This window comes from Coregonus lavaretus, assembly GCF_964263955.1.
Source record: "Coregonus lavaretus genome assembly, chromosome: 20".
Classification (NCBI taxonomy): domain Eukaryota; kingdom Metazoa; phylum Chordata; class Actinopteri; order Salmoniformes; family Salmonidae; genus Coregonus; species Coregonus lavaretus.
The window spans coordinates 12,488,932-12,513,506 of NC_140007.1; the positions used below are offsets into that span (position 1 = coordinate 12,488,932).

Consider the following 24,575-nt stretch of genomic DNA (forward strand, 5'->3'; position numbering starts at 1 on the left):
CTAAAATAACACTTTGGCTACCAGGGGATAACAAGATGGTCTAACTTGGAATTGGCACTTCTGATTGACGATCAGTGGTACTTTCCATGTCACACTCAGCACAGCCGTTTGCTAACAGGGAAGGCTATAGGAGTCGGACCCTCAAATGATCCCCCTATGGCAGGGCTGGTTTCGCTCAGTAGAAGCAGGTTTGGCTCCTTGATTGTAGGGTATTTTAGAGTGTGTTGGATGAAAACACCTAGGCTGAACAGAGAGGGGTGAGAGCAGAATCACCATGTGTACTCGCCTAGTCTTGTGTCCTCCTGCTCTTCCAGAAGGGGCGATCCCCTCCCCTCCCATTACCTACACAGCCTCATGTTTGGAGAAGGCCAAGGTGAGGTGTGGAACGGATAGTGATGGGTCAGGGAGGGAATTATTCACACGCAAAGTAGTCCTTCAGTGGGGCAAACAGGTGTCTGATGACGGGGACGCTCCAGGACCTGCCCAGCAGCTTCTGCCTGGCACCGCGGCCCATGTTGGACACATCTGTGTAGTGGACTGGGAAGCCAAAGATCCTTGAGGAAACAGAGGATCAGAACATTGGTGTATCACAAGGTGTCTCACAAGGCTCAGTGTTAGGTCCATTACTGTTTAGTATTTACATGCTACCCCTTGGTCAGATCCTCCATCAATTTGAACTCAGATTTCACTGTTATGCAGATGACACACAAATCTACATCCACACAAAACACAACTTCACTCTGCCACCCCCCTGTGTTGTTGACTATCTCTGTGAAGTGAAAACTTGAATGAGCAATGCCTTTTTAAAACTAAATGACGACAAAACTCATGGGCCCCAAACTCCCTGATCAAGAAACTGGGTCAACTCAACATGGCAATCGACAGCTGCGCCATCCACTCCAACTCCACAGTCAGGAACCTTGGTGTTACATTTGACCCCACATCCGAAACATCACCAAGTCAGCCTTCTTCCACCTCAAAAACATCTCACGACTCAGACCCTCTCTCACTGACCCCAATGATGAAACCCTCATATACACCTTTGTTTTCTCAGCCCTGTACTACTGCAACGCCATTCTTTACGGACTCACCGCCAAAACACTGGACAGACTTTAACATATTCAAAATTCAGCTGCACGAATCCTCACACACACCAGACCTTGGGGACCACATCACTCCCACTGGCTCCCAGTTCAATACAGGATCATCTTCAAATTGCTCATGCTCACCTACAAAGCACTCAATGGACTGGCCCCCACATACCTTACTGACCTCCTGCACCCCTATACTCCCACCTGTTCACACCAAAGACACACCTCTTCACACAGGCTTACCCGGATTGTCTGTTGTCTTAGCTTTCATCCTCTGTCTAGTTCACTTCCCTGGTTAGTCTGTCCTTAATGTTTAGTGTACTTTTATATGCTTATTTAATATGTGATTTTATTGCTATTTATCCTGCTGATTTTCTTGTGTATGTAAAGCGACTTTGTGTGTCGTGGAAAATGCTTAAAATAAAATGTATTATTATTATTAAAATGGCATCAGAAGGCATTGTGGGCAGAGCTGGTTCTTCTTCATTAGTGCACACAGTAGCAAAACATTTTGCACAGAAAACAAAAACGAGCTTTGCACAAGTTCTGGTAGTCCCTCCCTGTTTCAGTCTGTTTTCTTTTGTTTGGAGCCTAGTGAATATGACCCAGGAATGTGATTTGCCATTGTTTTTTAACAGAGGTACCACAGAGTTAGAAAAGGTATAGGGCGCACTTGGGACAAATGAGTCCCAAGAGAGTGGCACAGTCAGATTAGAGTTGTGGGTCTAGGTCTCACCTCTCCAGCTCGGTGCACCACAGGATGTCCTCTTTGCCATTCATCATGACAGGGAAGTGCTGGTCTTTGCCTTGCTTGATGGAGTTAGAGCGCGTGGTGATGGTGCGCACCTTTCCAAACTACAGGACAAAGAAAATGCACACTCATATTAATACACTATATATAAATATACAGTACCAGTCAAAAGGTTGGACACACCTACTCATTCAAGGGTTTTTCTTTATTTTTACTACATTGTAGAATAATAGTGAAGACATCAAAACTATGAAATAACACATATAGAATCATGTAGTAACCAAAAAAGTGTTCAACAAACCTAAATATATTTTATATTTGAGATTCTTCAAAGTAGCCACCCTTTGCCTTGATGACAGCTTTGCACACTCTTGGCATTCTCTCAACCAGCTTCACCTGGAATGCTTTTACAACAGTCTTGAAGGAGTTCCCACATATGCTGAGCACTTGTTGGCTGCTTTTCCTTCACTCTGCGGTCCAACTCATCCCAAACCATCTCAATTGGGTTGAGGTCGGGTGATTGTGGAGGCCAGGTCATCTGATGCAGCACTCCATCACTCTCCTTCTTGGTAAAATAGCCCTTACACAGCCTGGAGGTGTGTTGGGTCATTGTCCTGTTGAAAAACAAATGATAGTCCCACTAAGCGCAAACCAGATGGGATGGCGTATCGCTGCAGAATGCTGTGGTAGCCATGCTGGTTAAGTGTGCCTTGAATTCTAAACAAATCAATGACAGTGTCACCAGCAAAGCACGCCCACACCATAACACCTCCTCCTCCATGCTTTACGGTGGGAAATACACATGCGGAGATCATCCGTTCACCCACACCGCGTCTCACAAAGACACGGCGGTTGGAACCAAAAATCTCAAATTTGGACTCCAGACCAGAGGACACATTTCCACCGGTCTAATGTCCATTGCTCGTGTTTCTTGGCCCAAGCAAGTCTCTTCTTCTTATTGGTGTCCTTTAGTAGTGGTTTCTTTGCAGCAATTCGACCATGAAGGCCTGATTCACAAAGTCTCCTCTGAACAGTTGATGTTGAGATGTGTCTGTGACTTGAACTCTGTGAAGCATTTATTTGGGCTGCAATTTCTGAGGCTGGTAACTCTAATGAACTTATCCTCTGCAGCAGAGGTAACTCTGGGTCTTCCATTCCTGTGGCGGTCCTCATGAGAGCCAGTTTCATCATAGCGCTTGATGGTTTTTGCGACTGCACTTGAAAAATGTAAATGTAAGAAAGTTTAAAAGTTCTTGAAATTTTCCAGATTGACTGACCTTCATGTCTTAAAGTAATGATGGACTGTCGTTTCTCTTTGCTTATTTGAGCTGTTCTTGCCATAATATGGACTTGGTCTTTTACCAAATAGGGCTATCTTCTGTATACACCCCCTACCTTGTCACAACACAACTGATTGGCTCAAACGCATTAAGATGGAAAGAAATTCCACAAATTAACTTTTAGGAAGGCACACCTGTTAATTGTAATGCATTCCAGGTGACTACCTCATGAAGCTGGTTGAGAGAATGCCAAGAGTGTGCAAAGCTGTCATCAAGGCAAAGGGTGGCTACTTTGAAGAATCTCAAATATAAAATAGATTTAGGTTACTACATGATTCCATATGTGTTATTTCATAATTTTGATATCTTCACTATTATTCTACAATGTAGAAAATAGTAAAAAATAAAGAAAAACCCTTGAATGAGTAGGTGTGTCTAAACTTTTGACTGGTACAGTATATATATGTAAAACAGAGAGAGCCACAGAGGGACTGTTTTTATTCTCCTCTGTACTGTACAATATGTGGATCTATGTTTTTTTGTGGCATATATTGAAATATATCTTGAAATATAGTGAAATATATATTGAAATAAAATCACTTAGTGATTCCTGTCCAGTTCCACTGAATGAAGGAGAGATAGATAGTGTTACCTTAGCCACACGGCCATGTTCCAGACAGTCCTGTAGCTCTAGCTTGTCCATCCCAGATGCACACCGAGGCCTGACACAAGAATGGGAATTAGAAATGGAATCCTCCAAGAGATCCATAAAGTGAAGTAAATTGGCTAGCACTTTATTTTACTGTACGTTTTCCACTAGTTTTCCACTAGTAGCAATGTGTACTTTCTAGCATTTACTTATCAAACACAACTGCCAACTATCAAATGGTGTCAAGTGGTGCGTTTCATGAATCCCAAATGAACAAACAAGTAAAAGTAATTAAAAGGTTATTACTGTGTAATTACCATTACATTTTACCATTCAATTTGGTCATTCTTGTATTGTAAAATAACAAAAGGAATATGAAAGATTGTGTTAGTATAGAAAAACACGTACACTGTGGGCATCACACACCTGTTCATCCCTGGTAGGTTGCCCCAGAAGTACCTAGCTCTGTGAGCCGCAGACACATCAATGGCATTGATCATTACTGGATTGCACTGTAGGACACACACACACAAACACACACACACACAGGTTGGTGTTTCATTTAACATACCACTGCTACCGTGGGTTACACATTTTCACTCCTTGTGTTATGTTGTGAGTCAGTAACAATACATAAAGACTAAGTAGACTAGACAACTTCTCAAACTATCTCATGAGGTAATGCTAAAGACCTCTAAGATTGTCACTTGTATTGAGCCGTTGACATTGAATTGATATTGTGGATATAACAAACCTCGAGGAAACGGGAGATGTCTCTCTTATCGTTGACGCCCATGGCAACCACATTCTCGAACATCCAGAAGAAGGGGCGGTCCTCGCCCTCCTTGGGCTTGGCTTCACTCAGCAGGCGGTAGAACTCAAAGAACAACCTCCCTGTGCCCTCTAGACAGACAGACGGAGGATAATAATAATAATAATATGCCATTTAGCAGACACTTTTATCCAAAGCGACTTACAGTCATGCGTGCATACATTTTTGTGTATGGGTGGTCCCAGGGATTGAACCCACTACCTTGGCGTTACAAGCGCCGTGCTCTACCAGCTGAGCTACAGAGGACCACAGGATGAGGAGAACACGCTAGGAGATTCCTACTACAGTCCAATGTAAACTGAATAATAATATACATCAATTGCAATTAGGGCTGGGCGATATGGCCAAAATATCATATCACAGTATTACTTTTTTTTGGGACTGTATTTTATGTTTTTGAATAATAAAAGTTATACATTTTCTTTATGAGTAGTGCGTGACCCTAGGGTGGCAACACATACGTTCTAAGTGATTCCAATTGGTCTCCATTCTGATTGTTTTATACTGTTCAATTCAACTTAAACCAAAAATACATTTCTGCATTTCCTGCACTCATTTGAGATCATTTCCACATTGCCACATAGGGCTGCACGATATGGGCAAAACAACTTTAGGCCTTATATTTTACCAAATGTTGCAATTGCGATTTGACTTGTGATTTAGATCAAAACACATGGAACTGGTGGAATGATGGAAAAATAATGATTATTAGAATTCTATAGTTAAAAGATAATAGTGGGCACTTTGAATACAGTGTTATTTGACATGACATCTAATGAAAATGGCAGGGAGCAGTTATTGTGATAGGGTAGGAACCAAAGTGTTGGTCAGCGTTTCCTAGCCGACACTATAATCTTTGGCTACATTAAATGACTTCTCTTAGCTACTTCATGTAGCTAACATATTCATGCTATCATATTAATGCTAACTAGCAATTAGCATTACCGGCTAACACGACTTAAACACAACTTGCTAAGAAAAGACAAACTAGCTGTTTGCAGATGTAAGAAACACAAAATAATAGTGTAATTATAGAACGCTTGTGGATTCATATTAAGAAGCAAAGTGGAAACAGCATCATAGTTATCAACATTGTTGCATGTGCTGCTTTGAACATGCAGACTGAACGCAAGTGTCTCGTGGTCGAGCAACAACAAATGCGCTCCTTAAGTGACGGGGCGGGACTAGGTCTGTGTGGAAAACAGCATGGAGAGAGAGAGCAGAGAGAGATGACTCAAGTAGCGGAGTAAACTATAAAAATGGACGATACACACGGCATATCACATCTAACAAACCAAACATTCAAATACCGTTATAGAAGGTAAAGTAAAAACCCAAACCGGTCCGTGCATCAATACCGGTAAATAGTAAAATATGGTATACTGACCAGCCCTAATTCCAATTATACATCTGCCATTATGAGTTTCAAATATCCCTCTGATTCTTATACCTTACACGTTGCCCTAGACGTTTAGAGGTACAAGTCTATAATGTACATGTAAGAGGGAATGTATATAAATTATATTTCATAAGAAATACTTCACTGGAATTTTAGCCTGTAACACTTGGCATGGATTTTAAAGTGTAATTAGAGTGAAGTGAAGCATGCTTATTAATACATTTAATGAAGTTTGATTAATTTGTTTTATTTTGATTAGGTTTCTTACCGTACAGTCCCTTCCTGGCGGGGTTGACAATAGACAGGTCGTTACAGGGGCTTCCTCCGATCACCAGGTCAAATGGGCCCCACTCCTCTATCTGTGTGAGACAACCGCACCACCTACTGTCAGACTGAGTGTAACACACGCCCCAACATCTGTACCCATCTGCCTTTTCTCATTCCCAATCCCACCTATCCTATCCCAACATAGTGTCACCCCCTCCCCCCGACACCCCATCCATATTGCCCAACACCCTCAACACAGGGTAGTACAGTGCCTTCAGAAAGTATTCATACCCCTTGACTTACTGCACATTTTGTTGTATTACAGCCTGAATTCAAAATTGATTAAAACATTTATTTTTCTCACTCATCTACACAAACTACACCATAATGATTTTTAGAAATGTTAGCAAATGTATTGAAAATGAAATAAATAAATATCTCATTTACATAAGTATTCACAACCCTGAGTCAATACATGTTTGAATCACCTTTGGCTGCGATTACAGCTGTTAGTCTTTCTGGGTAAGTCTCTAAGAGCTTTGCACACCTGGATTGTACAATATTTGCACATTATTATATTTACAATTCTTCAAGCTATGTCAAATTAGTTGTTCATCATTGCTAGACAGCCATTTTCAAGTCTTGCCATATATTTTCAAGCCTATTTAAGTCAAAACTATAACTAGGCCACTCAGGTACATTCAATGTCGTCTTGGTAAGCAACTCCAGTGTATATTTGGCCTTGTGTTTTAGGTTATTGTCCTGCTGAAACGTGAATTTGTCTTCCAGGTGAAAGCAGACTGAACCATGTTTTCCTCTAGGATTTTGCCTGTGCTTAGCTCTATTCCGTTTCTTTTTATCCTAAAAAACTCCCTTGTCCTTGACGATGACAAGCATATCCATAACATGATGCAGCCAACACCATGCTTGAAAATATGAAGAGTGGTACTTAGTGATGTGCTGTGTTGTATTTGCCCCAAACATAACGCTTTGTATTCAGGATATAAAGTTAATTTCTTTGCCACATTTTTGCAGTTGTACTTTAGTGCCTTATTGCAAACAGGATGTATGTTTTGGAATATTTTATTCTATACAGTCTTCCTTTTCTTTTCACTCTGTCATTTAGGTTAGTATTGTGGAGCAACAACAATGTTGTTGATCCATCCTCAGTTTTCTCCTATCTCTGTAAGCTCCTTAAACTCTGTAACTGTTTTAAAGTCACCTTTGGCCTCATGGTGAAATCCCCCATACCTTCCTCTCTGGCAACTCAGTTAGGAAGGACGCCTGTATCTTTGTAGTGACTGGGTGTATTCATACACCATCCAAAGTGTAAATAATAACTTCACCATGCTCAAAGGAATATTCAATGTCTGCTTTTTTTTAACCAATCTACCAATAGGTGCCCTTCTTTGCGAGGCATTGGAAAATCTCCCTGTTCTTTGTGGTTAAATCTGTGTTTGAAATTCACTGCTCCACTGAGGGATCTTACAGATAATTGTATGTGTGGGGTACAGAAATCAGGTAGTCATTCAAAAGTCATGTTAAACACAATTATTGCACACAGTGAGTCCATGTTTTTTCCCCTCATCAATCTACACACAATATCACATTATAAGAAAGCAAAAACAAGTTTTTAGAAATGTTTGCAAATGTAAAAATAAATAAATAAATAAATATCACATTTACATACAGTATGCGACTTGTTAAGCAAATGTACACTCCTGAACTTATTTAGGCTTGTCATAACAAAGGGGTTGAATACTTATTGACTCAAGACATTTCAGCTTTTCATATTTAATTTGCAAAAATGTCTAAAAACATAATTCCACTTCGACATTATGGGGTATTGTGTGTAGGCCTGTAACACAACAAATGTGGAGAAGGTCAAGGAGTGTGAATACTTTCTGAAGGCACTGACCCATACAGACCGCCCCCCCCCCCACACACACACCCACACACACACACACTTCCCTACAGAACACCCCACTCCTCCCCAGCTCTACATAGGGGCCTTTTCATCTGTGACAAAGGCCTTAGATAGTGAGAGAGAGGGTGTAGGTTCCCCAAGCAGGGCCAGAGCAGACCCTCCCCGGGCCCCTCTTTGAGGAGTGCTCTGAGTCGCTGACAAAGGGGTGAATGGGTTCTGGGGGATTTACTCTGACAAGAGGCTGTGCTTTGTCCTCTAAACCAGATGACGTCACGGACTCGCATGCAACCCGGCAGCACACCCCTCTCTGCAGCTGTGGTGGAGCTATGTGTTTAGGTTCGACTTGGGAGTAGAGGGGGAGTTGTGTTTTGTTATGAACAGAGATGAAAGCTGGGTGGATCAAGGTTGTGTGTGTGGTTAATGTTGTCTGTTGCTGTGTGTGTTTGCATGTTTGTGCTCTTGTGTTGAAGCTCTCAAAAGAGCCCTCGCGAGCCCATGAGTCTGTATATGTTTCATTGTGGATCCACATAATGTAGGTCAGGGGGGCATTCACTAAAAGGTGAGGCTCATTAGGCTACAATAAGGTACTACTGTCCTGTCTGGACAGGCAATGGCCCACAGAACAAACCATTAACAGGTGTGTGGTATGAATGTGTGCAATTGTTTGATTTTCCAAGACACTGACGAGGAATACTCCTTATGACCAGTGTTGAGGGTTATGTGTTACAAAAGAAACACTTTACGTAATCAGATTGTACTTTTATGAGTAATGGAGTAAAGTAACATATAACTTTTTTCAAATTGGGTAATATTATTACAATAACTCTACCTGCCACGTGTTTTCATAATCCAATGTTCTGTATTGTTTAAAAAATAGTACCAACAATTTTTTTTATAGAGGGCACAGCGCTGATCTTTGCCATTGATTGCTTCTGTGATAGCAAAGCCCATAGAGGGCTTTCCTGTACAGTGGCACGTGTGCCCTCTATACATCTCTATGGGTCCGTGGACGGGCGGTCTATAACCAGACCTGGCGGCTCGAGATAAAGATTTTGAATGAAAAGATAGGAAATCTGTCCAGATATTTGGCTTACAGTATATACAGTGAGGGAAAAAAGTATTTGATCCCCTGCTGATTTTTTACGTTTGCCCACTGACAAAGACATGATCAGTCTATAATTTTAATGGTAGGTTTATTGTGAGAGACAGAATAACAACAACAAAAATCCAGAAAAACGCATGTCAAAAATGTTATGAATTGATTTGCATTTTCATGAGGGAATAAGTATTTGACCCCTCTGCAAAACATGACTTAGTACTTGGTGGCAAAACCCTTGTTGGCAATCACAGAGGTCAGACGTTTCTTGTAGTTGGCCACCAGGTTTGCACATATTTCAGGAGGGATTTTGTCCCACTCCTCTTTGCAGATCTTCTCCAAGTCATTAAGGTTTCGAGGCTGACGTTTGGCAACTCAAACCTTCAGCTCCCTCCACAGATTTTCTATGGGATTAAGGTCTGGAGACTGGCTAGGCCACTCCAGGACCTTAATGTTCTTCTTCTTGAGCCACTCCTTTGTTGCCTTGGCCGTGTGTTTTGGGTCATTGTCATGCTGGAATACCCATTCACGACCCATTTTCAATGCCCTCACCCAAGATTTGACGTTACATGGCCCCGTCCATTGTCCCTTTGATGCGGTGAAGTTGTCCTGTCCCCTTAGCAGAAAAACACCCCCAAAGCATAATGTTTCCACCTCCATGTTTGACGGTGGGGATGGTGTTCTTGGGGTTATAGGCAGAATTCCTCCTCCTCCAAACACGGCCAGTTGTGTTGATGCCAAAGAGCTCGATTTTGGTCTCATCTGACCACAACACTTTCACCCAGTTCTCCTCTGAATCATTCTGATGTTCATTGGCAAACTTCAGACGGGCCTGTATATGTGCTTTCTTGAGCAGAGGGACCTTGCGGGCGCTGCAGGATTTCAGTCCTTCACAGCATAGTGTGTTACCAATTGTTTTCTTGGTGACTATGTTCCCAGCTGCCTTGAGATCATTGACAAGATCCTCCCGTGTAGTTCTGGGCTGATTCCTCACCGTTCTCATGATCATTGCAACTCCACGAGGTGAGATCTTGCATGGAGCCCCAGGCCGAGGGAGATTTACAGTTATTTTGTGTTTCTTCCATTTGCGAATAATCGCACCAACTGTTGTCACCTTCTCACCAAGCTGCTTGGCGATGGTCTTGTAGCCCATTCCAGCCTTGTGTAGGTCTACAATCTTGTCCCTGACATCCTTGGAGAGCTCTTTGGTCTTGGCCATGGTGGAGAATTTGGAATCTGATTGATTGATTGCTTCTGTGGACAGGTGTCTTTTATACAGGTAACAAGCTGAGATTAGGAGCACTCCCTTTAAGAGTGTGCTCCTAATCTCAGCTCGTTACCTGTATAAAAGACACCTGGGAGCCAGAAATCTTTCTGATTGAGAGGGGGTCAAATACTTATTTCCCTCATTAAAATGCAAATCAATTTATAACATTTTTGACATGCGTTTTTCTGGATATTTTTGTTGTTATTCTGTCTCTCACTGTTCAAATAAACCTACCATTAAAATTATAGACTGATCATTTCTTTGTCAGTGGGCAAACGTACAAAATCAGCAGGGGATCAAATACTTTTTTCCCTCACTGTATGGCTAATTAAGCAGCCCATATGATAGCGCATCACTTGTAGACTAGTGCAGGAAAGCAGCGCCACCAATGAAAGGAGAAAGTGATCAAACCTGAGTTAGAAAGTAGCCTATCTTTGGTAGAGCGCGAGGCTCACCTTGCTCCCTCTGACAGTCAAGCAAACAGGGAGATTGAGATTTGTTTCATGAAAGTAACGCAAAGTAATATAATTTATTACTTTCCACACTAAGTAATATTGTAAAGTAAAATGTTACTTTTGTTAAATATAACGATATTTCGTCATATGTTTAGGAGAAGGAAAAGAAGCACCTGCTTTACACAACAAGATAATGAGTCTGTCACGCCCTGGCTCTGGGGACGCTTGTATGTTGAGCCAGGGTGTGAGTGTTCTTTGTGTTGTTCTAGTTTTGTGTTTCTAGGGTGTGGTTCTAGTTATTGTGTTTCTATGTTGGCCAGAGTGGTTCTCAATCAGAGGCAACGAGTGTCAGCTGTTGCTGGTTGTCTCTGATTGGGAACCATATTTAAACAGTCTGTTTTTCCACAGTGTTTGTGGGATCTTGTTCCTGTGTAGGTTTGTACCTTTGGACGTCATGTATCGATTTGTTGTTTTGTTCGTGTAATCATTTAAATAAATAAGTATGTTCACCTTCCCCGCTGCGCCTTGGTCCTCTGTATCCGACGATCGTGACAGAGTCATTGGGGAATGGATTGGATCTTTACTTTAGAGACAAACCTAGTACTCTACCCTCTCTCACCCCTCCCTCTATATGATTTAACTCAGATTCAATTTGTTCTACCCACCCATATGTAAAGAATGTAAAGAGAGAGAGATTTGATCTGCTTACATTCTTCCTGGAGATGTTGCGAACGTCGTGCACATACTGGATTCTTCCTTCATGTCGGACGACGCCCACCGATATGGAATCTTCACACACCTCTGACGCAATATAATGGTCCACTTTGAATCCTAGGTCTCGTAGCACTAAGTAGCCTAAACACACGCACACACAGGTAAACATACAGTACTAGTCAAAAGTTTGGACACACCTACTCATTCAAGGGTATTTCTTAATTTTTTACTATTTTCTACATTGTAGAATAATAGTGAAGACATCAAAACTATGAAATAACACATATGGAATCATGTAGTAACCAAAATAGTGTTCAACAAATCAAAATATATTTTAGATTTTAGATTCTTCAAAGTAGCCACCCTTTGCCTTGATGACAGCTTTGCACACTCTTGGCATTCTCTCAGCCAGTTTCATGAAGAATGCTTTTCCAACAGTCTTCAAAGAGTTCCCACAGCACTTGTTGGCTGCTTTTCCTTCACTCTGTGGTCCAACTCATCCCAAACCATCTCAATTGGGTTGAGGTCGGGTGATTGTGGAGGCCAGGTCATTTGATGCAGCACTCCATCACTCTCCTTCTTGGTAAAATAGCCCTTACACAGCCTGGAGGTGTGTTGGGTTATTGTCCTGTTGAAAAACAAATGATAGTCCCACTAAGCCCAAACCAGATGGGATAGCGTATCGCTGCAGAATGCTGTGGTAGCCATGCTGGTTAAGTGTGCCTTGAATTCTAAATAACTCACTGACAGTGTCACCAGCAAAGCACCCCCACACCATCACACCTCCTCCTCCATGCTTCACAGCGGGAACCACACATGCGGAGATAAACCATTCACCTACTCTGCGTCTCACAAAGACACGGAGGTTGGAACCAAAAATCTCAAATATGAACTCAACAGACCAAAGGACAGATTTCCACCGGTCTAATGTCCATTGCTCGTGTTTCTTGGCCCAAGCAAGTCTCTTCTTCTTATTGGTGTTCTTTAGTAGTGGTTTCTTTGCAGCAATTCGACCATGAAGGCCTGATTCACACAGTCTCCTCTGAACAGTTGATGTTGAGATGTGTCTGTTACTTGAACTCTGTGAAGCATTTATTTGGGTTGCAATCTGAGGTGCAGTTAACTCTAATGAACTTATCCTCTGCAGCAGAGGTAACTCTGGGTCTTCCATTCCTGTGACGGTCCTCATGAGAGCCAGTTTCATCATAGCGCTTGATGGTTTTTGCGACTGCACTTGAAGAAACGTTGAAAGTTCTTGAAATTTTCCGGAGTGACTGACTTTCATGTCTTAAAGTAATGATGGACTGTCGTTTCTCTTTGCTTATTTGAGCTGTTCTTGCCATAATATGGACTTGGTCTTTTACCAAATCTTCTGTCTTGTCACAACACAACTGATTGGCTCAAACGCATTAAGAAGGAAAGAAATTCCACAAATTAATTTTTAACAAGGCACACCTGTTAATTGAAATGCATTCCAGGTGACTACCTCATGAAGCTGGTTGAGAGAATGCCAAGAAGCTGCCATCAAGGCAAAGGGTATCTACTTTGAAGAATCTCAAATACAAAATATATTTTGATTTGTTTAACAATTGTTTGGTTACTACATGATTCCATATGTGTTATTTCATAGTTTTGATGTCTTCACTATTTTTCTACAATGTAGAAAATAGTATAAAATAAAGAAAACCCCTTGAATGAGTAGGTGTGTCCAAACTTTTGACTGGTACTGTATGTCAAGATATTTTTTTGCGGGTTCTGAATATTACACTTGAGTAATGCATTGACACCTATACGCACGCGCACACACACTTACCAGTGGCGATGCCATCGAACAGTGACAGCACACGGATGGGGCGCCTCTGTTCTGCAGGGACAGCCCGGTAGATCTTTGGGCTTTCCTGAGAAACATATAGACCAAATCAAAATGTTTATATAAACAAACACAAATACTGTATGTACTGTAGTAATGTTGCTATGAGTGGGACCCTGAAGTTTTCCTGACCCTATGACCTGACCAAGACGATCGGCAGGCCCTAGATACTGTATGAGCTAAGTTAGTTTGGCCTCAGTAGTGGGACAAGGGTCAATGTGAGGAGTTAACTAAAGTATCTTGATGGGACTCACAAACTCCCGGCCATTGTCGTTGACGAAGAACTCCTGCAGCTTCATGCTCCAGTCGTGGCGTCGTTTGAGCACGCCGTAGGTCTGCAGGGGCTGGCACATGAAGCAGCGCCACGGGTCCAGGTTACGGGCACTGTTCGACGCCCCTGCGCCCACCAGAATGTCCAGACAGTCTACACAGAAACACCTGCAGGGGGAGGAGACAGACGGGGGAGACGGGTGTGATAAGGTTGAGGGGGAGGGGAGAGGGAGAGAGGGAAGGGAGAGGGAGAGGGGGGATGGAAGGGAGAGGGAGAGAGGGATATGGGGGAGGGAGTGGGAGAAGAGGAGGGTGGGAGTGGGAAAGGGGGAAGGAAGGCAGGGAGGGAGGGATATGCGGGGGAAGGGGATAGAGCGATATGGAGGGGAGGGGAGAGAGATATGGGGGAGGGGAGAGAGATATGGGGAGGGAGAGAGAGAGATACAGGGGAGGGCGAAATAGAGATATGGGTCCCATTATGTCTGGCAAAAACCAAACACTACATTCTGTGTAGAAAATATGTAAAAATAGAAAAAAACAGAAAGGGGCAAATACTTTTTCACAGCACTGTACATCTAATCAACAGCTGAGAGAGAAAGGAGAGTGAAAGAAAAAGTATAAGCTGACTGAAAAGGCAGAATGTAAAAGATGGTTGAAATGAACTAAGATACAGTGCCTTGCAAAAATATTCATCACCCTTTGCGTTTTTCCTATTTTGTTGCATTACAACCTGTAATTTAAATGGATTTTTATTTGGATTTCATGTAATGGACATACACAAAATAGTCCAAATTGGTGAAGTGAAATGAAAAAAATAACTTGTTTCAAAAGATTCAAAAAAATTAATAACGGAAAAGTGGTGCGTGCATATGTATTCGCCCCCTTTGCTATGAAGCCCCTAAATAAGATTTGGTGCAACCAATTACCATCAGAAGTCACATAATTAGTTAAATAAAGTCCACCTGTGTGCAATCTAAGTGTCACATTATCTCAGTATATATACACCTGTTCTGAAAGGCCCCAGAGTCTGCAACACCACTAAGCAAGGGGCACCACCAAGCAAGCGGCACCATGAAGACCAAGGAGCTCTCCAAACAGGTCAGGGACAAAGTTGTGGAGAAGTACAGATCAGGGTTGGGTTATAAAAAAATATCAGAAACTTTGAACATCTCATGGAGCACCATTAAATCCATTATTAAAAATGGAAAGAATATGGCACCACAACAAACCTGCCAAGAGAGGGCCGCCCACCAAAACTCACGGACCAGGCAAGGAGGGCATTAATCAGAGAGGCAACAAAGAGACCAAACATAACCCTGAAGGAGCTGCAAAGCTCCACAGTGGAGATTGGAGTATCTGTCCATAGGACCACTTTAAGCCGTACACTCCACAGAGCTGGGCTTTATAGAAGAGTGGCCAGAAAAAAGCCATTGCTTAAAGAAAAAAATAAGCAAACACGTTTGGTGTTCGCCAAAAGACATGTGGGAGACTCCCCAAACATATGGAAGAAGGTACTCTTGTCAGATGAGACAAAAATTGAGCTTTTTGGCCATCAAGGAAAACGCTATGTCTGGCGCAAACCCAACACCTCTCATTACCCCGAGAACACCATCCCCACAGTGAAGCATGGTGGTGGCAGCATCATGCTGTGGGGATGTTTTTCATCGTCAGGGACTGGGAAACTGGTCAGAATTGAAGGAATGATGGCTGGCGCTAAATACAGGGAAATTCTTGAGGAAAACCTGTTTCAGTCTTCCAGAGATTTGAGACTGGGATGGAGGTTCACCTTCCAGCAACACTCAAGTGGTTTAAGAGGAAACATTTAAATATCTTGGAATGGCCTAGTCAAAGCCCAGACCTAATCCAATTGAGAATCTGTGGTATGACTTAAAGATTACTGTACACCAGCAGAACCCATCCAACTTGAAGGAGCTGGAGCAGTTTTTCCTTGAAGAATGGGCAAAAAACCGAGTGGCTAGATGTGCCAAGCTTATAGAGATATACCCCAAGAGACTTGCATCTGTAATTGCTGCAAAAGGTGGCTCTTCAAAGTATTGACTTTGGGGGGGGTGAATAGTTATGCACGCTCAAGTTCTGTTTTTTTTGTCTTATTTCTTGTTTGTTTCACAATAAAAAATATTTTGCATCTTCAAAGTGGTAGGCATGTTGTGTAAATCAAATGATACAAACCCCACAAAAAATCAATTTTAATTCCAGGTTGTAAGGCAACAAAATAGGAAAAATGCCAAGAGGGTGAATACTTTCGCAAGCCACTATACAGTTTTTTACAGTTAAGACACAGAATATTACACTTAAGAGTATAGATACACTCCGCGTCCCAAATGGCACCCTATTCCCGATACAGTGCACTACTTTTGACCAGAGGCCATTAAGTAGTGCACTGCACTTTTAGAATACATTTTTTTTTTCTAAGAATGTATAAAGGGAGAAGGGTGCCATTTGGGACACACTCATAGTAGATTACAGAGATACGGTTAACGAGGTGAGTGTTGAGTCCCACCTGCAGCAGTTGGCGTTCCCACACAGTAGCACCTCGCGGCCCCCGCAGCACACCGTGCAGTACGATTGGTAGCCATCGTCATCATACATGTAGGATATCTCCAGATACACGTCCTAACACACACACGCAGGCACACCCACAAACAAGCACACACACACGCACACACATACAAAGATAAACAACACTCATTAACAACAATATCTAGATGCCAGTGTTTATTGATAGAACAAAATACAAAATATCACATTTCTTGACACCAGGATCTTTAACCAGTTGGTGCATGTCTGGTGAGGCAGGAAATCAAACAAGACTGTGAATACAAAGATACAGCCAGTACGTCACTTCCTGTTGAACACGGAACGAAGAAGAGCTCGGATTTGTTGTTTGAAAAGTTTGTTGTTTTGAAATTGTATTGGGAAGTTCTTAGTAGCTAGCTAACTTTTTAGTTTGGATCCCGCGACACAGTTGGCATCAGTTGCTGGGACTGCTAGTCTCTGTCCAGTGATCCTGCCAACCAAGGACGGGTCTGAGGAGCTATTTGGCGTTGCAGCTAGCCTAGCTGCTAGCTAGCAGCATATCAAGCTAGCAGGGTTTTCTTGAGGGCTTGAACGCAGCCCGTGACGTGGTTAGCCATTTTGGCTGGGACTGCGGATTGTCCCGGGTTTGTGGCGGTCTAGATCCCTGCTGTTTGTTGTTTTCAATCTTCCCTGTGACCTGCCCTGTCTGGAAATGTGAGGAGTAACAGCGTAACCTACGTTGCTAGCTACCATGACAAAGACCAAAGCGGGAGTACCGTTGTCGAGGACAGTGATGTCTCTCTATCAGACGTGAAGGATCTTTTAAATGAACAAAAATAGTTCTACAAGCAGTTGTTACAACAACAAGAAAATTGCTTCAAGTGTTTTGTCCAAATACTGATAAAATAATGGACGACCTGACCAGAGAGGTCCAGGACCTAAAGAACAGTTTGCAGTTCTCCCAGGGTCAGCTCGATGAGTTGAAACAGGAGAACGGCAAGATGACAGCAATCTGTAAGTCATTGAGAGAGGACATCAGTCCTGTGTGTGAATCCATGATAACAATGACGGATAAATCTCGAGGGCCAATCAAGGCAGAACAACATGGTTGTGGACGGAATTGGATCAGACTGGGATGCTGACGGGAGAGGTTGTGTTTTCTCTAGCAGGAGGTAAGCTTGGCTTCTTATATGGTGTTGAGTAAAGCTTAAACCATGTATTTAGATTGTAGGTAGGTATTGTAGTTAGGTATTATAGGTAGTTTACTCAGGTAGTTATTGAAGGTTATTGTAGGTAATTATTGTAGGTAAGGACTGTATTCGGCGGACCCCGGCGAAGCACGAGGCTAGCCTACCCACTACTTGGACCAACAAAGCTAGCTAGCTAGCGGGTAGCTACCGGTAACTTTTAGCAACTGTGGTTAGCTGTTTCCAATGTTATTTCACGCTTAAGAGTACCTGTAATTGAGCCAGCTAGCTGCCACCTTCAGCTGTTTTTCTAACCTCATTATCATTAACGTTAGGTGGTTGGTAGCTGCTGTACTTAATTTCGGCTACTGATTGCAGTCTGCCAGTTTGGCTTTATACATAGCTTGGGCTTTGTCGAGTAAGGCTTAAACTATGTATTTAGATTGTAGTTAGGTACTATAGGTAGGCATCGTGGGCTGTATATTATTAAGTAGTATAGGTAGGCATCGTGGGCTGTTGTGGGTAGCTGTTGTGTAGTTATTGTAGGTTACTTTTGTATTCGGCGGTGCCGGATGTAGCACGAAGCTAGCTAGCTAACTCACCTCCTGGATTAGCTGGCGAGTTGCTATTAGCAACGGTTGCAACTAAAAACAATATCCTTTTAGCCAGCTACATTCGTTCGCAGCGACGCCGTTTTTCAAACAAAGTCAACACAGTAGCCATTGCTAGCCAGCCAACACTACCAGCAGGCTGTGGTAGCTAAATACAATATCTTTGTGCTAGCTACCCAACGTTTAATCGTTGCTGCGTTATGAAAGGTAAGCTTGGCTTCTTATATGGTGTTGAGTTAAGCTTAAACCATGTATTTAGATTGTAGGTAGGTATTGTAGTTTGGTATTATAGGTAGCTTACTCAGGTAGTTATTGAAGGTTATTGTAGGTAATTATTGTAGGTAAGGACTGTATTCGGCGGACTCCGGCGAAGCACGAGGCTAGCCTACCCACTACTTGGACCAACAAAGCTAGCTAGCTAGCGGGTAGCTACTGGTAACTTTTTGCAACTATGGTTAATTGTTTCCAATGTTATTTCATGCTTAAGAGTACCTGTGATTGAGCCAGCTAGCTGCTACCATTCAGCTGTTTTTCTAACCTCATCCGAGGCATTAACGTTAGGTGGTTGGTAGCTGCTGTACTTAATTACAGCTACTGATAACAGTCTGCTGTAGTTTACAACAATTCTAATTTCTAAAGTGGAAGTTGGGAGAGTTTTACTCGGGTGGTTCAGTGAAACAATTATAGTTTCTGAGGTGGAAGTTGGGAGAGTTATATATATTTTTTTTTTTGGTGAGGGAGGCCTGCTCTCTCCTTTCCCTGATGTTTAGTTCATTTCATCCCGATCTCCTCTGCATTATTGTAGCCATCTGCTGCAGCCTGTCAACTATGCCTCTGCCTATCCCTGTTCTCTCCTCTCCGCACAGGCTACAAAAACGCCTCACACCGCGTGGCTGCTGCCTCTCTAACCTGGTGGTCCCTGCACGCACCACACACCTGGAGTTCCAGGTCTCAGGCAGCCTCTGGAACTGCCGTTCTGCCGCCAACAAGGCTGACTTCATCCCAGCCTATGCCACCCTCCAGTCCCTCGACTTCCTGGCACTGACGGAAACATGGATTACCACTGAAAACACTGCTACTCCTACTGCTCTCTCCTCGTCTGACCATGTGTTCTCGCATACCCCGAGAGCATCTGGTCAGAGGGGTGGTGGCACAGGAATCCTCATCTCTCCCAAGTGGTCATTCTCAATTTTTCCCCTAACCCATCTGTCTATCTCCTCATTTGAATTCCACGCTGTCACAGTCACTAGCCCATTTAAGCTTAATATCCTTGTCATCTATCGCCCTCCAGGTTCCCTTGGAGAGTTCATCAATGAGCTTGACGCCTTGATAAGTTCCTTTCCTGAGGATGGCTCACCCTTCACAGTCTTGGGGGATTTCAACCTCCCCATGTCTACATTTGACTCATTTCTCTCTGCCTCCTTCTTTCCACTCCTCTCCTCTTTTGACCTCACCCTCTCACCATCCCCCCCACTCACAAGGCAGGCAATACGCTTGACTTCATCTTTACTAGATGTTGCTCTTCTACTAATCTCACTGCAACTCCCCTCCATGTCTCCGACCACTACTTTGTATCCTTTTCTCTCTCGCTCTCCTCCAACACTACTCACTCTGCCCCTACACAGATGGTAACGCGCCGCCGCAACCTTCGCTCTCTCTCTCCCACTACTCTCTCCTCTTCCATCCTATCATCTCTTCCCTCTGCTCAATCCTTCTCCCTCCAATCTCCTGATTCTGCCTCCTCAACCCTCCTCTCCTCCCTTTCTGCATCCTTTGACTCCCTGTGTCCCCTATCCTCCCGGCCGGCTCGGTCCTCCCCTCCAGCTCTGTGGCTTGATGACTCATTGCGAGCTCACAGAACAGAGCTCCGGGCAGCTGAGCGGAAATGGAAGAAAACTAAACTCCCTGCCGACCTGGCATCTTTTCACTCCCTCCTCTCTACATTTTCTTCATCTGTTTCTGCTGCTAAGGCCACTTTCTACCACTCTAAATTCCAAGCATCTGCCTCTAACCCTAGGAAGCTCTTTGCCACATTCTCCTCACTGCTGAATCCCCCCCCTCCTCCCTCTCTGTGGATGACTTTGTCAACCACTTTGAAAAGAAGGTTGACGACATCCGATCCTCGTTTGTTAAGTCTAATGACACTGCTGGTCCTGCTCACACTGCCCTACCCTATGCTTTGACTTCTTTCTCCCCTCTCTCTCCAGATAAAATCTTGCGACTAGTGACTGCAGGCCGCCCAACAACCTGCCCGCTTGACCCCATCCCCTCCTCTCTTCTCCAGACCATCTCCGGTGACCTTCTCCCCTACCTCACCTCGCTGATCAACTCATCCTTGACCGCTGGCCATGTCCCTTCCGTCTTCAAGAGAGCGAGAGTTGCACCCCTTCTCAAAAAACCAACACTCGATCCCACTGATGTCAACAACTACAGACCAGTATCCCTTCTTTCTTTTCTTTCCAAAACTATTGAGCGTGCCGTCTTTAGCCAACTCTCTTGCTATCTCTCTCAGAATGACCTTCTTGATCCAAACCAGTCAGGTTTCAGGACTGGTCATTCAACTGAGACTGCTCTTCTCTGTGTCACGGAGGCTCTCCGCACTGCTAAAGCTAACTCTCTCTCCTCTGCTCTTGTCCTTCTAGACCTGTCTGCTGCCTTTGATACAGTGAACCATCAGATCCTCCTCTCCACCCTCTCCGAGCTGGGCATCTCCGGCGCGGCTCACTCCTAGATTGCGTCCTACCTGACCGGTCGCTCCTACCAAGTGGCATGGCGAGAAGCTGTCTCCGCACCACGTGCTCTCACCACTGGTGTCCCCCAGGGCTCAGTTCTAGACCCTCTCCTTTTCTCCCTATACACCAAGTCACTTGGCTCTGTCATATCCTCACATGGCCTCTCCTATCATTGCTACGCTGACGATACACAACTAATCTTCTCCTTTCCCCCTTCTGATAACCAGGTGGCGAATCGCATCTCTGCATGTCTGGCCGACATATCAGTATGGATGACGGATCACCACCTCAAGCTGAACCCTGGCAAGACGGAGCTGCTCTTCCTCCCGGGGAAGGACTGCCCGTTCCATGATCTCGCCATCACGGTTGACAACTCCGTTGTGTCCTCCTCCCAGAGTGCGAAGAGCCTTGGCGTGACCCTGGACAACACCCTGTCGTTCTCCGCCAACATCAAGGCGGTGACCCGATCCTGCAGGTTCATGCTCTACAACATTCGGAGAGTACGACCCTGCCTTACACAGGAAGCTGCACAGGTCCTAATCCAGGCACTTGTCATCTCCCGTCTGGATTACTGCAACTCGCTGTTGGCTGGGCTCCCTGCCTGTGCCATTAAACCCCTACAACTCATCCAGAATGCCGCAGCCCGTCTGGTGTTCAACCTTCCCAAGTTCTCTCACGTCACCCCCCTCCTCCGCACACTCCACTGGCTTCCAGTTGAAGCTCGCATCCGTTACAAGACCATGGTGCTTGCCTATGGAGCAGTGAGGGGAACGGCACCTCCGTACCTTCAGGCTCTGATCAGTCCCTACACCCAGGCGAGGGCATTGCGTTCATCCACCTCTGGCCTGCTGGCTCCCCTTCCTCTGCGGAAGCATAGTTCCCGCTCAGCCCAGTCAAAGCTGTTCGCTGCTCTGGCACCCCAATGGTGGAACAAGCTCCCTCACGACGCCAGGACAGCGGAGTCACTCACCACCTTCCGGAGACATTTGAAACCCCACCTCTTTAAGGAACACCTGGGATAGGATAAAGTAATCCTTCTACCCCCCCCCCCCCCCCCCCCAAAAAAAAAAAAAACTATAATTGTAAAGTGGTTATCCCACTGGCTATAGGGTGAATGCACCAATTTGTAGACGCTCTGGATAAGAGCGTCTGCTAAATGACGTAAATGTGCCCTTGAGCAAGGCACTTAACCCTAATTGCTCCTGTAAGTCGCTCTGGATAAGAGCGTCTGCTAAATGACTAAAATGTAAATGTAAATGTAATTGCAGAATCTCCACATGAGACCTGGACGGAGTCTGAGGACAAAGTGAGGGAAATGATCTCTGAGAAACTGAAGACCACAGGAAGATTGAGGTGGAGCACGCCCACAGGACTGGAAAACCCACCACCGGCCCAGATGACAGGCCCAGGCCGATAGTGGTCAAGTTCCTGAGGTTCAAGGACAAGGTAGCTGTTCTGGAAAGAGCCAAGAACTTGAGAGGAACGTATATCTTCCTCAACGAGGACTATCCTGAAGCTGTGCGCCAGAAGACAAAATAACTTATCCCAGCCATGAAATCTGCCAGAGCGCGTGGGGGCATTGCTTACATCCGCTATGACAGGCTCATTGTCCACCCTCCCTCTCAGAAGCCTGGAAGGGATGAGAGAGCCAAGCCTATGGGTTCGTAGCTTCAATCTCTGATAAGCTACCCAGGAAAGGGCTGAAAATAGCCCATATTAATATACGTAGCCTTAGAAATAAGGTTCATGAAATCAATAACTTGCTAACATCAGATAACATCAATATATTAGCCATTTCTGAGACTCACTTAGATAATTATTTTGATGATACAGCAGTAGCAATACAATACTATAACATCTATAGAAGAGACAGAAGGGGGAGGTGTTGCTGTATATATTCAGAGACATATCCCTGTAATGCTTAGAGAAGATCTTATGTCAAGTGTTATTGAAGTGTTGTGGTTGCAGGTTCACTTGCCACATCTAAAGCCTTTTATTTTGGGGTGTAGCTATAGGCCACCAAGTGTGAACAGTCAGTATCTAAATAATATGTGTGAAATGCTTGATAGTATATGTGATGTAAACAGAGAGGTCTACTTTCTTGGGGACCTGAATATTGACTGGTTTTCATCAAGCTGTCCGCTCAAGAGGAAGCTTCTTACTGTAACCAGTGCCTGTAATCTGGTTCAGGTTATTAATCAACCTACCAGTGTGTTTACAAACACTACAGGAACAAGATCAGCCACATTTATCGATCACATTTTGTTCTAAAGCTGTATCCGTACCCGGTGGATGCAGTGATCACAATATAGTGGTTATATCCAGGAAAGCCAAAGTTCCAACAGCTGGGCCTAAAATAGTGTGGATGATGTAAAAAATATTTGTTGGTCTGATGTGATTAATAAGGAGCATCCAGACGCTGCACTTAATGAATTTATGAAATTGCTTCTTCCAATTATTGATTCACATGCACCTGCTAGGAAACTGACTGTTAGAACTGTTAAGGCTCCATGGATTGATCAGGAATTGAAAGACTGTATGGTTGAAAGAGATGGGGCAAAAGGAGTGGCTAATAAGTCTGGCTGCACATCTGACTGGCTGACTTACTGCAAATTGAGACATTATGTGACTAAACTCAACAAAAATAAGAAGAAACTGTATTATGAAGCCAAGATCAATTACATAAAAAACTTTGGAGTACTTTAAATGAAATTATGGGCAGAAAGACAAATTCAACTCCATATTTCATCGAATCAGATGGCTTATTCATCACAAAACCATTTGATGTTGCCAATTATTTTAATGATTACTTCATTGGCAAAGTGGGAAAACTTATGCAGGAAATGCCAACAATGAAAAGTGAGCCATTGTATTCATGCATAAAAAAACAATTAATGAAAGAAAAGCATTGCAAGTTTGAATTTTGTAAAGTTAGTGTGGGAGAGGTGGAAAAATAACACATTGACAACTTAGATGGAAAGCTACTGAGGATGGTAGCTGACTCTATATCCACTCCTATCTGTCATATCTTTAATCTGAGCCTAGAGGAAAATCTTTGTCTTCAGGCCTGGAGGGAACCCAAAGTAATTCCGCTACCCAAGAATGGTAAATCAGTTCTAACAGCAGACCTATAAGCTTGCTGCCAGCTCTTAGAAAACAGTTGGGGAAAATGGTGTTGTTATTTCTCTGTAAACAAATTAACAACATACTTTCAGCATGCTTATAGAGAAGGGCACTCAACATGTACTGCACTAACACAAATGACTGATGATTGGTTGAAAGAAATTGATAAGAAGAAGATTGTGAGAGCTGTACTGTTAGATTTAAGTGCAGCCTTTGATATTATTGACCATAACCTGTTCTTGAAAAAACGTATGTGTTATGGCTTTTCAACCTTTGCCATATCGTGGATTCAGAGCTATCTATCTTATAGAACTCAAAAGGGTTTCTTTAATGGAAGCTTCTCTAATGTCAAACATGTAAAGTGTGGTGTACCACAGGGCAGCTCTCTAGGCCCTCTACTCTTTTCAATTTTTACCAATTTTTACCATCTGTTTTTCATGGTTCGGGCTTGGCCTCTTAGTTCCAGTGAAGGGAAATCTTAACGCAACAGCATACAATGACATTCTATAGCATGAC

At 43.5% G+C, this 24,575-nt stretch overlaps 1 protein-coding gene across 1 annotated transcript in view; it reads right to left on the reverse strand.

The window, feature by feature from the left end:
- Window positions 1-258: 258 nt before the first annotated feature.
- Window positions 259-24,575, reverse strand: part of LOC311147713 (DNA (cytosine-5)-methyltransferase 3B-like) — a 60,965-nt gene continuing 36,648 nt past the window's right edge. The window contains exons 13-22 of the mRNA XM_084184467.1: window positions 16,390-16,502; window positions 13,853-14,036; window positions 13,542-13,626; window positions 11,724-11,869; window positions 6,271-6,361; window positions 4,526-4,674; window positions 4,198-4,283; window positions 3,775-3,844; window positions 1,828-1,946; window positions 259-554 (exon numbers count right to left, since the gene is read on the reverse strand). Coding sequence (XP_084040593.1) covers window positions 413-554; window positions 1,828-1,946; window positions 3,775-3,844; window positions 4,198-4,283; window positions 4,526-4,674; window positions 6,271-6,361; window positions 11,724-11,869; window positions 13,542-13,626; window positions 13,853-14,036; window positions 16,390-16,502 — 1,185 coding nt within the window. The 3' untranslated portion in view covers window positions 259-412. The remainder of the gene's footprint in view (window positions 555-1,827; window positions 1,947-3,774; window positions 3,845-4,197; window positions 4,284-4,525; window positions 4,675-6,270; window positions 6,362-11,723; window positions 11,870-13,541; window positions 13,627-13,852; window positions 14,037-16,389; window positions 16,503-24,575) is intronic.